General features: G+C 37.4%; 1 protein-coding gene across 1 annotated transcript in view; it reads right to left on the bottom strand.

Moving 5' to 3' along the window:
- The window catches only part of cUnh14orf180 (chromosome Un C14orf180 homolog), a gene marked incomplete at its 5' end in the record, with an annotated part of 77,378 nt that overhangs the window by 47,286 nt on the left and 13,464 nt on the right, over positions 1-16,628 (bottom strand). Inside the window, 4 exons of the mRNA XM_081394315.1 lie at positions 9,833-9,934; positions 10,024-10,137; positions 10,234-10,313; positions 11,674-11,816. Coding sequence (XP_081250441.1) covers positions 9,833-9,934; positions 10,024-10,137; positions 10,234-10,313; positions 11,674-11,816 — 439 coding nt within the window. The remainder of the gene's footprint in view (positions 1-9,832; positions 9,935-10,023; positions 10,138-10,233; positions 10,314-11,673; positions 11,817-16,628) is intronic.

The following is a 16,628-nucleotide window of genomic DNA, read 5'->3' as shown; positions in this document are numbered from 1 at the left end:
TGAAATAGCAGACAAAGTGGAGTGAGTTTAGCTGCTGATGGGCTCAAACAAACAGTTTCAACCGAAACCAATTAATTAGAATGAACAATTTCCTCCAGTGAATTACTGGACCTACCAATAGCATCCTCACTGAAACATCTTTTCTCACTGCTGACTGAAAGGAAGCTGCATGGACTTGAGGAGGTTGAGCAAACTATAACATCTCAGATTTTCAGCCCGCTTTGTATTGTTACGTTACGTTGTTACGTGTCGATAGTACATGTAAATGAACATTGTTTACTTACTCTCCATGTTACCAGCTTTTATCCACTGACGAGAAAGCGAAAGGACACTAAAAGCACATAAAAAACTGATGGAACTTAAAAAATCAGAGGAAAGCTGAAGGGGCACAGCGGAGGTAAGGGACATTAGGAAGCTGTGGAGATGTAATGAAGCTGAAACAACATAAGGAAGTTGAGGGGACATGGAGGAGCTGAGCTAACGTAATGAAGCTGAAAGGACATTAGCTGAAGGTTCTTGAGGAAGCTAAGAGGACATTAGGAAGCTAAGAGGACATGAGGAAACTAAGGGGACATTCTGTTATAGTTAGTGCATCACTGTTTATACTGTAGAGACTTAAGGAAGCTGAGCAGACAAGAAAGCTATATGAATATTCTGTATACAGTATTCTGAATACAGTAAGGAAGCAAAAAGAACATAAGCATGAATAGGGGACATTAGGAGGCTGAACATAAGGAAACTGAAAAGACATAATAAAGTTGAGAAGACTTAAGGAAGATAAGCAGACAAACTGCAGTGATGTAAGTGTAACCCCTCTGGTCCTACATGACCCGCTCTGAGCGGGACTAAAACTGGCGTCTCTGGCATGGGAGGTGGGTGCTAATAAGGATGCTGAAGGCCACAGTGCCTCTAGTGTGCCTCTTGGGATCAGGGGAGTGAGGTTTACTCTCACAGCTCTAACTAACCAGACATGAGGAAGCTGAGGGGACATAGGGAAACTGAGGAAAAAATAATTTAATTTTTTCATATCAAAAAAATATATTGTAAGCAAGCAGAATATTCATATATATATTTTTTTTCTCTGTTGTTTTTGGAAATTGTAGGGTTTGTTGTATTATGTTATATTTTGTTATGTTTTGATTAAATTGTTGTATTTGCATAGGACTGCAGATGAAAACTAGCCTTTTGGCTAACTCTGGCATATTTTGACTTGTCATGTTAATATGCATTGTCCTTGCAATAATAAACTAAATTACTAATAACACCTTAGCAACCTATCAGCAAGATGGTGAATTGCAAGCACAGAACGTTAGTATCGCAGCAGGTTTTGCATGGACAAAAAACAGTCTACTTTATGATTCAGGAAAAGTGATAGATATTTTATACTTATTCCTGTGTAAAATGTAGAAGTACAGGGTGTTGTCACTACATCAGTACAGTGCAGTAATATGGAAGAGTATATTGTGGCTAAACTTAACCTCACACAGAGCATGAGAGACAGAGTGAGCCTTCAGAAACAATAGAGCGTTACCTCTCCCCTATAATTGCATTCCTCTTCTAAGGTCACCTGAGGCTATCAGCTACTGGGTGGAATGTGCTTTATAGAAAAAAACCTTTTAAACTATTAATGTGGGTCTCTGGCAATACAGATAGATAGAAATGACTTGCAGCAGTGAGAAATCATGCACACTAGAAACCACACTATTTACCTGAACCTTGCTTATGGAGTTAGAAGGCGGGTGGGAGAACTATCCAGCTTTTTCAGCCGTATGTGACTGTAATGGCAGTGTGGAAAATATGTAATTTGCCTCAGGTCCCATGTGAACCCAGCACCTCTGCTGTGGGAATAACCGGAGTGGTGCCATTCTTGTGAAATGTGAAGACAGAGAATGTCAGAAACTCATTTCAGTCTTTTACTTAACAGAACAGTAACGGCCTGGAGTCTGGTTGATGGGCAGCATTGGTGGAAAAATTGGACAAATAAAAAAACTGTAATTGCTAGTACTTGGCAGGAGAGATCAAAGTTGTGGATCCAAAAAGCCTTTAATGGAAGTGAAGTAAAAATCTGGTGGTCAAGTTCCAGATAATTCACACTCTGAAATGTAACTGGACATGTGCTCTTCTCAGTTCCAGTATAATGGAATGTGATTGGCAGCGCAGGACCTTTAGCTGAAATTGATTTTCTTTGAGCACTTCTAATATTGCCATCAGTCCTGAAGAGGGCAGGAGAGGCTTCATTTGAAGACGTGCACATATCCTGCCATGATGCAGTCTGAACCTTGAGAGACAGCATGTGGCCAAGGATGGAAAATATAGTTTCAAGCGATTTATATTCTCAGTGGTGGCCTTCAGAAAATGGCCTGGATTTCAAAACCTCAAAAAGAACATTATGAAGAAAAAACTCAGTTCCACGTGGACGTTTGAGTCCCATGAGGCCTTTCTGTGTGGAGTTTGCATGTTCTCCCGGTGCTGGTGCTCTGATTCCCCCACAATCCCTTCAGACATGCAGCATAGATGATTTGGATACACTAAATTGTCCGGTGTGAGTGTGAAAGTAGTTATATCTGTGTGTCATCGATGAACTATGCAACCCTACATAACTAAAAGTAATATTTGTACTTCTGAACACCTATGGATTAGTGTTCAAACAATCAATTTTATGTTATTAGAAGGCCACCATTATCTTGCCAAGAGCAACAATGTATTTTGTTGATCCTGGAACAACATTTCTGTCCAAAAGTGTAGTCCTAACCATATCCCTACCCATAAGTTATCCCTAAAATCAGAGGGAAATGACAGGCGAATAACACTGATCTAGAAGCACCTAACCCTGGTTTTAAGCCTAAACTTGATATTCTAAACTTGGAATGTTGTTCCTGGATCAACAAAGATGTTGATCCAGGAACACGTTGTATTGAGAACCATGCAACATTGATTAACGCATATACAGAGATATGTTGAGCTCTGGTTCTTGAGTGATGCAGGTTAGATTCTGGAATGCTTCATGTCCTGATCCCATTTCTTTTTATTAAAAGTACTTTTATATAAAAAATATAAATAAACTAAGCTTGATCTTGTCAACTCTTTGTTAAATGAGATACAACAAATTATACAATAACATATTGTTGAATATATATTAAAAAAAAAAAAAAAGAAGAAAGAAAGAAGTGTGCTGTGCCACATGAACATCAGATTTATGTCAGTATTGAAGAGATTTGTACAAACAATGGAAACCTTTTTTAGATCATTAATTTGCAATTGTCTTTGTCTGTTTCTGCAGGGTTGCTTTTATGCTCTAATACAGCCTTTCCAAGAGAGACATTTTATGCTACATATGACAAACATACCATTTGCATGCCTGAAAGCTATTGTCCCTTCTAGACAATTCACCATACCAGTAAAGCTCTGAATAGCCTAAAAAGCATTCCCAGCAGGCAGCAATAATGAGCCGGAATAGGACTGTATGTCAAAATGACATGGGGCATAAAAGTGCTCCAATCATTCATGTTTAGTTTTGAACTGAGAGTAATCAAGCACAAGCCCGTTTTGAATAGAAGGCTGTGCAGTAAAACGGAAGACAGTCTTATCTTTATGATGGAGGGTCAGTTATGCTGGTAGGGACAGCCAATAGTTTTTCTGTCTAAAGACATACTTTTTCTATTTTTAAAGGAACCAAAAGAAAATATGTTCTTTGTGATGTGCTTCTATTGGTTGCAGTATTACCACGACCTTACATAGGACAAGCAGTTTGGAGAATGAATGAATGGATGGATATAAATTTAATATACAGTACATACAGGTAATCAACATGATTGCAAGATTGTTCATATTGTGAATGCCAAAAGTAAAATCCACTACAACCAAACAAGACTTTGAAATATACCTTTTTATTATTATCTGTGATGTTGTTCATTCTCATAACCTTCTACCAATCCCTAAATGACATTTCTTGGAATGTGAAGATGCAGAAACATATATTCTCACTTTTCTTTCACATACAGTAGTAAAATATTGGCCATTTAATAAAGACGATATACTGTGCAAGTTTTCTATTTATTAAAAAGACAGATTTTCTTAACCTTAACAGGACAGTACTCTGAATAATGAATACATTTAGATCGGGGGTCACCAGAGGTCAAGGATCCCTTGGTGGATAAAACTCTCCCACCGGTCTTCTATTGATACGCTTACCAGAGTCAAATACCGCCTTGCTTTAGTAGGAAATACTGCTTAGCAAACTTTCAGTCATATTAGCGTGGAAGCCATTACAATGCACAGAAGGGTAAAAACATTAGCCATATCTCGCAATATTCCTGAAATGATTGTTTTTTGTAATTTAAACTGATCTTTAGGCTAACGTACGAACGACTCCACAACATTTAAAAAATTGAATTGGTTGATTATCCACAGCAGGAGTTTCAGGTCTTCAGGTAGAGGAATTAATTATGAATTATGATAACTGATTTATGACATTTTGATTATTTCATATCCCCATTGTATGAGAAAGGATATTAAAATGATGTATCGTTATCGTTATCAATAACATGACAAGGCATAGCCTACTTATAGTCACAGAAGCTGTTATTGGTCATGCAGTTGTATGAAAACTAAAAAAACACTGCAATAGGCTAATGTGTCTGCCATGTTATCTATTGTATGTGTATGAAGCTTATTATTTTCTTCACTACATTGAGCATAATATCAGACTTTTAGCTACACTTTATTTTAGAAAAACTATATGTTCCTCGTTATTTTAAAGTGACGAAATCGAGAACTTTTTATCTGTACCTGCCATGATTTAGAAAGAACGCGTCTGGAGTCTGTTGTGATAGTAGGCTAATGAACGCAACTTTCACGCGAATCTGATTGACAGATATAACAGCATGTTTACTCAAAGGGATGGTTCGGAGTAAAACCAACCTAGGTTCCTTTGCACCATGACCTCAAGCCAAACGGCTCATGCTACTGCTAACCCGGACGTCGACGTCACTTCAGTGGTTTGGGAAAAGCACGTAAAAGTCCTGGCAGAAAGCGATGCATAAGGATATGGTGTATGACCCGGAGCTCAGCCATCTTGAAGGACATCTCAATTCTCTAATTGCACTGCGAGGAGGCGAGGATTGAGGAGTGAGGAGGCTTCCTGAGGAGTTATGAGCGAGGATACACAGGTGTATCCTTTGCGGAAGTGTTTTACCGACTAAACGTGACGCACGTATAAATTCTCCTCCCCCTTCACATCGGTCACAATCATTTTCATTTATACTTTACCTTTGCAGTTTATATAAACCACACATCTCACATATTTCAACAGGGTATCTTGCTTTATAATTATTTATTATGAATTTCTTAAATAACCAAACTAAAACAACACAAGGGCAGATCCTTTGAGCGCTGCTGATGACGCTGTGAAGTAATGCTCAAGTGTTCAAGTATTCCAGTATATAAAAAAGCTTTCCTTCGATTCCTCCGTCCTACTTTTCTTTCCTTGCAGCCTTCCCTTGCTTCCTACAGGAGGTGGAGCTGAGATGCGAAGAAAGGAAGCGAGGAAAGGAAACGAGAATTGAGAAGCACCCATGGAAGAAACAAGGATGGATTCTAACTTCCGTTTTGATGCTGTGCTTTTCCGGTCTCCATAGGAACCCATTGTTAAAACAGGGTAAAAAGAGCAACTGAATTAAACAGAATCTTTTTTAACATTACTAAAAATTTAAACGAGTGCAGGGTTAAGCTGTGCTGTTGTTGACTGCCATAGTCTAAACTTTGACGGGTGAGGCACTGACAAAAGTCTGAGATTGCGACATTGTAAAGTGATGGTACCATGGAGCCATGTGCTTTTTAAAACCATATTCATAGGTTTAACATTACATCATCAGCTTGGAAACTACACTAATTTAACAAGAAACACCAGAGACTGGAAATGTAAAGGATAATTCCGCTATGAGTTTGGTGAGACTTCCACATTCAGGAAAAAGGTGAATAATCTATAGTTTTCACAAAAGCTCTGGAGTTATCAAAAGTCATTTGCTGACAAATAAATTTCTCAGTCCATTGTTCATTTACATATACTACCAACATTGTAACAATAGATAGAGGGTTGAAAATCAGTACATTTACATTTTAATGCACTTTGGATTTGGCTTTATTGAATTTTTGTTGACCCCCCCCCCCCTCCCCCTTTTTTTCAGTTTAAAAATAATTGGTGAACCTCTTGCCGTAAGGCCACAGAGACCCCGGAGAAGACCCCAGATTTACACAAAAATCGTCTGCTCACAATATATCCTTTTTTTCAAAAAAAAAAAAAAAAAGTCACATCATTTATTAATTTGACTCGTCATTTAATCATTTTATGGTTCTTCCCAGATGTACCCAAAGAGAGGTTTTGTAAGATTTACACAATTCTAATACTATCATAGTACTAACCTTGAACCACGGGGGAAGCAAGATATTATTTATGCAATTGTCTGAAACATATCAGTGGAATCACTCCTTCCCCTTACAAACTGCCTATAATCCTCTACATGATTATCCTTTACACTGAAGCACCATCATATCTCCCACATTTTCCTTGAGAAGTAAATATGATGTCTCTTTACATGGCATCCATCTTTTGATTCATTTCTTCCCAGCCAGCCTGAATGTGCCAGTAAAGACCCAGTGCAGATATCAGCAGCACGATCACATTCACACTCATCACTAGAAGAATCTATTACAGTAAAAACATTCACTCCCTCTTAAAGCCATTTTTCTATTGAACTGCACAAATCCTGACCACAAACAAAAGAGACAGAATAAAAGGAGAAACACTGCATTATGGCACAGGTCATTCAATCTAAACTAATGTGGCTGGAGGAGAGAGAGACTCAGCCAAATGTGCTGAAGGGCCTTTTATCAGTGCAAACCTTCTATTTTATTTGCAGACAAGGGCAATGTTTCTGTTTATAATAAAACACTTTCAGCAGGAATGTTTTCAGGGCTAGAGCCCTTTTTGCTAGCCTGGGTTTCCCCATGCTGCCTTGCGCGCAGTGCGATTTTATTCACGCTGCTAGGCAGCCTGGACACCATGGACCAGATTTTCCCCTCAAAAAGGGAACCAATCACAGAACGGGGAGGGAGCAGCAAGACGATGACGACGTCTATGCGACACACCGAAGCAGTTTGTTTATATCTATGGATCCAACATGGCATCAGATGCGAAGTTACCTTTCGATGCAGCCTTAGATAATGTTCTAAGTAGTTTAGAACGCAAGTTTATTTCGTCTTCTTCCTCGTCGAATTTCTGTCGCTCTACATACGTCATCTAGTATAATTGAAACGATTGGCTATGAGTTACGTACAGGCGCATTTGATAGACATTCGTAGCGCCCAATAAACGGCTCTGGGCATTCATAAACCACGCCTCAAATACGAGAAAATGAACATGTGGTTCCCAGACCACGTCTCAATGAGAAAGAGGTCTGACGTTAGCCAGGCTACCTTTTTGCAGTGTACAAAATCTTGGTGCATATTTTGTACATACACATGTACATATCTGGACGAAACTCTGTACTCATCAAGTCAAAAACTTTCAAACTGACATTCATCAGCTCTGCAAAACAGAAATTCACTCAACATTATGGCAAGATATTGAAGATTTTAAAATTGTGAAATGATTTTTGATTCTGCAACGGTTAGGCCATGACAACGCAATATTTATGGTGAAAAAGTGTCTCATATTTTCTGTGTGTATTCAGTGATTTAGATCAAACTTGAGCTGTATTTTTTGTATGGTGACTGATCACATGCACGTGACTATTGTGAGTAGTGGTCATAGTGCCACCAACTGGCAGAAAGTGTGCCACTTACAACAGATGTTTAAAGTGCCCCTATGCTATTTTAAAGGTTCCCATTTTTTTGGAGGTCTCCATGAATAATAATAATAATAATTATAATAAAAACTATGTGTCTTATAATATACATTGCAGCATCACTTCTGTGTCTGAAATGGTTCAATTAAGGATTCGGTCAGATTGCCCTGTGTGTTGTGATTTTTCTACTACTTACAGTGCGTGTCAGAAACGAATATCTGAATTTCAGCTCTGGATCTTCCTCAGCGCTTGATACACAGTGATACGAACAGTAACGATAGCGACGGTTTTACCGTATCAATTCCAGCTCAAATCCTCATTCTTTAGAAGTGCATGCAAATGTATTTGCTTTCGCATTGCAGAAAACAACATCTTCTCAACATCTTCAACACGAACCAAACTCTTCCAGTCTCAGCTCCAACTACAGTGTTTGAGGGAAGAGTAAAGCAGACGTTGTTCGCAGGGAGCCAATGAAGATCATATGCTGGCATTATACAAATTTGTCACAAACCTATAGGTTCATGCAGTAAGATTGGAATTACTGACGACTTCTTTCAGGCAGTTCAATATCGGTTCTTTCTTTTGGAAGACAACAACTCTCTTTGTTATTACTTTGAATCTTTGAAACTTTGCAGACCTTTTACATTCACAAACAGCTATATGACACACTACATTAAAGGTAGTATTTGAAAAAAGCATAGTAGGGGCATTTTAAATAAGCCTCTTATTTGCAGAAGTAAATACCGAGATAATTAACAGTATTTTGCACCCAGAAAGGTTTATTATTATTATTTTCGAAGAAGAAATTAAATATAAATGGAGAATTTTACACACATCGACAGTTTGTCAGAAAACAAAGAAAAAAATAAAGCACTGTTAATAAAAAAAGTATTTAGAGGTGCGACATATTGATTATTGCATTCTCTTAGTATGTTGTTTGAGATTTTGTTTGAGAAGCACTATAACAAATTGATTTATCATAATGTGAACAGAATGTAAATACAAAGTTCTGTAATGAAACTCTAGATAGCACAGGCTAATGAGTCCTTAACTCAATCACTTGCAATCATATCATTCTCTATAGGGAACAGCTGATTGGTTCCTACTGTAACGGTAGGCAATGAGCTCACATGCTTAACCCTCAAATACTTGATTAGCATTGCTGTCCCCAGCTCCACCTGTATAGAGTAATTCATGTACGCTATATTGTACAGCAGCAGCATGTCTTGCTTACAGCAGAGTGTCGTGTAGTAGCAGTAGCAAGTCCTGTATTTGCTCAACAGCAGCAGCAATAACAGCAGCAGCATTGCAGATCGAGCTGCACCAATCACATCGGGTTATCTGATATAGGCGAGCAAGAGGCGAGCTAAGCAAATGACGACAGCGCTGCGATGTCGAAGTCATTAGTAAACATTGCAAGATGGCTATGGATGAACACCAATTGTTGAAAGTTAGACTAGGCTTTTTATCTAAAAGATGAACAGAAGACGTTCTAATCGTTCCTTTGCAATAAGGGCGTTTTTGCTGTAAGAGTCTAATCTACCAGTTAGCTCTGCTGGTAGCTAAGCGTATGGGGCTTGTTGTGATTGGTCATAGTGTTATCCAATTGCGTGCAGTGAGATTTTCAAATGCATGCTTGGTGCCGCCCCTCGAGCTGGCCGATTTTCAGTTGATGCCAGACTATTAATCTTTCAGATTTAGGTCTGGATTTCCAGGCTACATTACCATGCCAATCACATCGAGAGTTGTCATGACAGAAATGTGTTTAAGGCACATAGAGGAACTAATGTTTCCATACAAAGAGACCAGAAGAAGAAAGATCTTTATTTTTCATTGAGATGATCAGACCAACTGTTTTTTGTCTTTCTGTGGTTGAAGAGACACTTGAGCAATTTAGCATTCACCTGCAAAACAGTAGTTAAAAGTTAGTTTTAAAAAAAAACTATTATTGTACAGTATCAGTGACCAAAAGGATTCAGACAATGTACCGTTCTTTGTCAGTATGGCAATGTTTTCCTCAAGGATGCCGGTGTCCAGGCAAAACTGCCTGAACTTTTCCTTCAAGTCATCAGTTATTTCTGTGGTACGGCCTGTAACCGTGACACATTCAGAGTCTGTTTAGCATCTTTTCACAAAAACATTTCAGCTATATTGTGAAATTTAGATGAAGTGAGCATACTGTGGAGTTTGTTGAGAACCTCGGATTTCCCTTCCTTGGTCTTTATAGTGTGAACGATAGCATACTCATCAAATTTGGCATCAACCACACGCATGTCATTGTCATTTCCCCAACCTGATAATATCAGACACATTAAGGCCAAAGATACAAAAGTATGATGATAAAGAACAATCTGACTATTAGCTAAAGAGCAAAAGCAGGATGACTAACGCTTGTTATAGAAGACAAAGCGTCCAGGAATCTCAGTTTTCTCGGCAAGAGTTTTCAGCCTGAAGCAGGAGCCATCACTCCTAAGAAACAAGTTTTAAACATTTACAATTATTTATTTTGTAAGCATGAGAACAATAATCCAGACTATTATTATTTAAGGCGAGATTCCATCCATCCTTCTCCTGATTTACTGTATATAATACTTTCCTTGCTGACAAGAATTTTGAACATAGCTTTAGTGCATATTAGTGCATATTTAATTAATTATTACAGTTTATCTTAATCACTTTGCCACATTTTTCGAAACAGTCTTACAATTCTCTAAACTGTAAGTTCAATTGTCACAACTGTTTGCTGGAACACCAAAACATAGTAACAAACCAAAACATTTGATTCATGCTTCAAAACTGTGTCAGTAAATTGGCCAATGCCACCAGAATAAAAAATGTTTTTTTCATCGTGTGAGTCACACTGGTCAAAATGTACAGATGATTTTTCACTATGGAAATATTTGTTATATGCAAATTTTGTTTAGTTTTTTTCTTCTATTTTTTGTTGACAATTTGTTGATAATGTGTTGATTTTCTATACTATACAAGAAAGTCAGTTTTGTCTAGCTGAATGCTCTTGTGTATCACACTGAGATTTTTAGATACAGATTTCAACAGATTGGTAAAAATTGACTAGGAAAAGTCAATACTGTAGAACACAAAACAAAAATGAACATTTGTATTCATGCAGTACATTTTTGTAGAAATGTTTTATGTAAACTAAAAATTCACAGTTGCTTGTTTATTTTTACACACTGTCTTCCCCTAACACCACCTCACAGTCTTTTATATCTTCCTATTGCTCTTCCATGGCAATCAACTGAATTTTCAGCTTTTGGGCAACACATTTGTAATGTGTAATGTAATGTACATTCATTACAAAAATGAAAGTACTGTATGATTACAAATGTATGTACTGTATACAGTCCTGCTGTAGCCACTGCTGTTTAGAGTTATGATTTTCCTACATGTTCAAAAATAGTAGTGATTGTTCTGGCTCACAAGATGAAACAATGTCGAGAAGTTGTGAAGAGTTTGAAAGTTTCTCTGAGAATCAACCCGTGACTTTTGATAAACAAGCCATGTGCACTTAGTTATTGTGCAAATTGTAGACAATTGCACACATGTGCCAAAACACAATAAGATCAATTAAATCAGGTCAATTAAATCAATAAGAAATTAAAATCTGATGTCAACAAGAAACTAATTGTTCAGAGATCTAAAAATAAATAAAATAATCTAATTCGAGAATTGAGCCAAAGCGATTGAGGAAAACTGTATTAGTTAAACAACATTTCAGAAATATTTTGTTAATCTATTATCAATTGTTTTACCCTATTCACATGTGGTGTCATGCTTTAACACTGCAACAAAGCTAACTTTAGCTTACTTTAGATGAGTGTAACTGAGATCAAGGTCTCCATCTTCAGTAGGCACCAGCATTGCAGTTCCCATCTTCATGTCAGCCTTGTAACTTTTGACAAAATGTTTTGCATTTGTAGCAAAGCCAACAAGATACCACTTTCCTGCCATCTGCAGAGAATGGAATTAGAAAACACGAATATAACACATCTATAACTCACTGTCTCTGATAACATAGAGATAATTTAATTTATAGTATTTTGCAATAAGATCACAAGATAAATGTTTTAACCTTTCCGAGGTTGAAGTCAGTCATGGGCACAACTTGACCATAGGCAAAAACCGTGAAGAAAAGAACGGACAATATTTTCAATTCGACAGTCTTCATGGCTGTATATGTGTAGGGTTCACTTTCTGTATGAAGTTCAGAAGGCAAATTTAGAGAAAATGAATGGCAACACCTGTTTTATATTGCATGATTACCCTCCTTAACTCCGAGTCCCTCCCATATCCACAGACAGCTGTTTCACAACATGCACATGTGGATCTTTCCAGGTATTTGTGGGTGTTCAAGGGTTATTTTTTAATGCCTTGTTATGACCCTCTGACTGATGCCCTCATTTGGCCTTTTGAATGCATGCCAGCATAATTGTTGAAGATGATGCATCAAGCATCCTGAAGTTCATGTGTTGGCATAAATAAAAACATTTGTAATAAAATGCAATGCAAAATATCAAAATGCATTGTATCCAAATCAGCATTTGGTCTTGTGCAGTCTTTGAATTGTATGTGCCTTATGTGCTTATGTAGTAATTGTAAATAGCAGGTGCTACAGAAACTCATTTTAAGATGATACGTGCTCTCTTCTGTGTTTGAGGTTTTTCCCATGAGAAAATTATTTCCTTGGATGTATTTTGGAATGATGGATGAACAACGTGTTCACCCCTTGTGGACAGGCAGAGTCTTTAAGATTTACACCACACTAACCTCACCAATATTCCCTTGCTTTGTTTTATATGTAATTTTTTGTTACATCTAGAATGGCTTGAGAAAAATCACCACTTCTGAAGCTTATATTCGAAGAAACCAGATATTCATGATTAGGGGATGCATCCACCGAAATATCTATGGGGGATAAAGTCCTGCTTATAACATTGAAAATAATATTGAATGCTGTAGTATGTCTATTGTTCTTCAAACTATTTTTAAAACTCAAAAAAAAAAAAAAAAATCTTTCATTCTCATTGGAAATAGGAAATCTGCAAAATGACATTACATTGCTTCTTGCACGTTTTATGATGCTTTCAAAATGAAATTTTCAGCTAGTGCCCTTAAACTGTTCTGTTTTATCAAAAACAGATTGCAAAATAAGATAACAAATAATGATAGGACAGAGAAAAGGGACGCAACTGAACAAAAGGTGCAGAACTGAGTGTAGGGTCACAGAACAATCCAAATAAAATCTAAATGCAGATAAACCAATTTCAAGGAGAAGCAGGATCAAAACAAATGAGGTAACAAAATAATCAAGGGAGAAGCGTCCCATTCAGGAGGGGATACAATTATCAGGTATGAAGGTCCTTTTAAAATAAATAAATCTTTAATTAAAACTAGTGATGGGTTGCTCATGAACTATTCATTTTGAATGACTCAAAATGTCAAAAAGGTTGTCTCAGAAAGTGATTTGTTCATTGTTTTTGTTCCACTCATGCGCAACAGGAAACAGTAGTTATTAGTTCACCAAAGAGAAATCAATTTCAACTTACAGCTTTTGTCCCCCAAGAGGCAATTGTTTTTGCGGCAAGACATTCGGATTGACAGACCATAAAATACAGAAATTACAACATACAAAACCAGAAAAATACAGAAATACCACAAACCACATTACTGACACACTACCTGATTTCACCAAGTGTGTTCCTGGATAACATCTTTGTTGATCCTGGAACAACATTCCAATCAACCAATCATATTTAAGGGACAAGTTTACAGTTAATATCAAGGTTTATTTTTTTTACAGATCATCTTAGTATTAGAGGTTAGTTTAAACTTTTTGTCAATCAGGCTACCAAGGTTCTTACTGGATTCCACAACTTCAACCACCTGCCCCTTGATAATAGTACTCTGAGGAACAGAGGGCTTGTGTCTAAAATCTGTTTCTTTTGTATTTGCCACATTTAGTTGCAGGAATGCTCTGTCACACCAGCATGCAAAGTCATCAGTGATAGGACTGTGATCATTTTCATCAGTGGAGGACACGGAAAATAGCCGAGTCATCAGCAAAATGTAAAATATATCTGTTGTCAAGCTGTCTACAGCAATCGCCAGTATAAAGAATGTAAAGAAATGATGAGAAAACCCAGACCCTGCGGATGATGACATCTCAGACAAACGCCCGCTCACTCTACTCTCTGCGTTCTCTCTATTAAGAAGTCAAGAATCCAAACAACTCTTTTAAAATAAAGACCAACATACAGGGTTGAATTGTATTAAAAGCAGATGAAAATTATTCGAATGGTAATGATATTTTATTGTGACTGACTATCAAGGGGATGGAAAGACGTAGCGCCAAACACCAGTCCCAAACAGATGAATGAAATAACTTCTTGCGGTGCGTAGATCCAAAAAACAAAAAAATCAGAAAAAAGATCAGCTCACGAAAATTGACCAAAAAGCTCCCAAGATTTAAAGCTACAGTATGTAATTTTTTCACTGCTAGGGGGCGCTAACCTCTTACAATAACAAAGGCGTAGTTTGATGACGCATTTAGCAATAAGCGGAATTATGGATCTTGTCGTTAAGCTGATGGATCTAATAATGTTTATGACTGAGTGAATACATTGATGTTTTTAACATGACTGTGGTATGAAGCAGGGCGCGATTGCTAATGAGAGATCGATATCAGCGCCACCCGCAAGTCCTGCGGATATAAAGGAATGAGGACATTTAATTCTACCGAACTACACGCAAGTGCTTTATTACTACTCACACAGGTCAGTTTATTAGACGAATTAAACTTGTGAGGTGATGCAGCGCTGTTTCACTTGGTCAAACAGTTACACTATCACACTAAACTGCATTTGAGTGTGTTGAATGTTATTCTATGTGTTAGTTTGTTGGCTGTATGAGACTAGCAGTAAGCTAGATCAAGATTAGAATAACATACAGATCATATTCTAACATTTCATCATGTTAAACTATATAACATTGATTAGTTTTATGTACATTTGCTAACCTGTCTAATAAAGTACATGCAACACTCTTGACAGAGACGCGAGTCGAAGTAGGTTGCGGACGTGGAGCTCTCGGCATCTCGAAAACGCCATGCTGATATTGATCCTCGGTTTAGTTCTCCTTTTGTCCCAAAGTCTGCTTGCCATGGTCCATAATGTTTGAACAAAACAACAATAGCGTGAGCGTGCCGCTAGGCGTAACCCAGTTGTCCACATCTGTCGCCATGGTTACTATGGCAGTACGAGGGGAACCGAGGGTAACGCGGATATGACGCCATTGACTGGCGACTCCCTCACACCTGCTCACACGGCCCGGTTCCTTGGTTAAAATCGCATTTTTCTCACGATTTACAAATAGTGGTGTTTGGATATTTTACTGCAAAAAATCGTACATAGTGCACTTTAATTAAACAGAGGCCACAAATAAAGTGCAAAAGTGCAACAACATTTTTTTTTTTTCTGAATTGAGACTGACTATGAAATGATACTAATGGTAACTATTTTAGGTCCTGCTTTGAGACAAGTTCCCAGACTAGGGAGGTCAGCTATTATATATATATTGATTTGTCCTTATCAGAGCCCTTGCGGACAGGACAGGTTGTACAAGATGATAAGTTAAGTTTTGAATTAATCATTAATTTCTTATAACTTGTTAACACGATTAAAAGATCCAAGTCAGGAAAATGATCTGATGTTCCCTATCACTAATTGAAACAATGCACTTGCCAAAATAACTCCACAAATAGTAGAACATACTGCACGTGAATATTTAAGTGATATTATTACATTTAAGAGTATATTAAGTGTCCAAACACATATGTCCAGAGAGAAAAACTCCTATGATGTGTTAAACATGATACAGATCTGGTAAAAGGCCTTTATTAAAGTATCACACTTCAAAGCTGCTGATTGTCCAAGCTCATTTATTCTAAACCAAACTAATCCAGGCCAGTTTAGATAAGAATGATAGGCTTTAAACCCTGGTCTGGAGGTCAGTGGGTGTCAGTCTGCATCAGATACACACATGCTTTTGGAGTCTCAGCAGGCTCTCAGAGACTGAGCCATATGAGCACAAACAACAGATGCAGCCAGAAGCCAATCGTGAAATCAATTCTTTATAAACCATTGCTTTACATGCCTAAATAAGACAGCAGTTTTACAAGACAGCTCTGTTAGAAGTTTGCTAATAAGAGTCTGGCAGCTGTCCAGTGTTGCCAAATACAGATTAGGTAGATGACTCGGGTTGATCATTAACTCCTCGACAAACCCACACATACCCATGCACACAAAAACAGACAATCATTTTGTTGATTTCTGACAATGTTCACATTAATACAACCAACTTTTGTTTTGTCATAAAGTGTACATTCTCAATTTTTTTTTTTCAATGGTTTCAGTTCAGGTTAACTAGAATCTTGCTAGAGAAGACAATAGAGTAATTATTGAGCTCAAATCAGTGTTGATTCAGTTCAGTTCAATAAATGTGTAAAGTTCATCAATTATGAAATGAGATCAATTCAGAAGCGGCTCTACAGAAGACAATGCTCATAATTCAGCTATAGAGTCCATTCAATGTTGATTCAGTTCAATAACAGTGCAGATGTTGCAAAATTCATCAGTTATGATCAGCTCTGCAACATCCAGCTCAATTCAGTTCAAGTTTTGTTGATAATATTACTGAATATTAATGGTCTTTTAAACCCCAACTGAGTAAGCCAAAGGCAAAAGTGCTCTCATCAGGTGACAGAAA

The sequence above is a fragment of the Scardinius erythrophthalmus genome (assembly GCF_964197995.2).
Source record: "Scardinius erythrophthalmus genome assembly, chromosome: 19".
In the NCBI taxonomy this organism is placed as follows: domain Eukaryota; kingdom Metazoa; phylum Chordata; class Actinopteri; order Cypriniformes; family Leuciscidae; genus Scardinius; species Scardinius erythrophthalmus.
The sequence above is the reverse complement of the archived record's forward strand: the minus strand, read 5'-3'. Positions and strand labels throughout refer to the sequence as shown.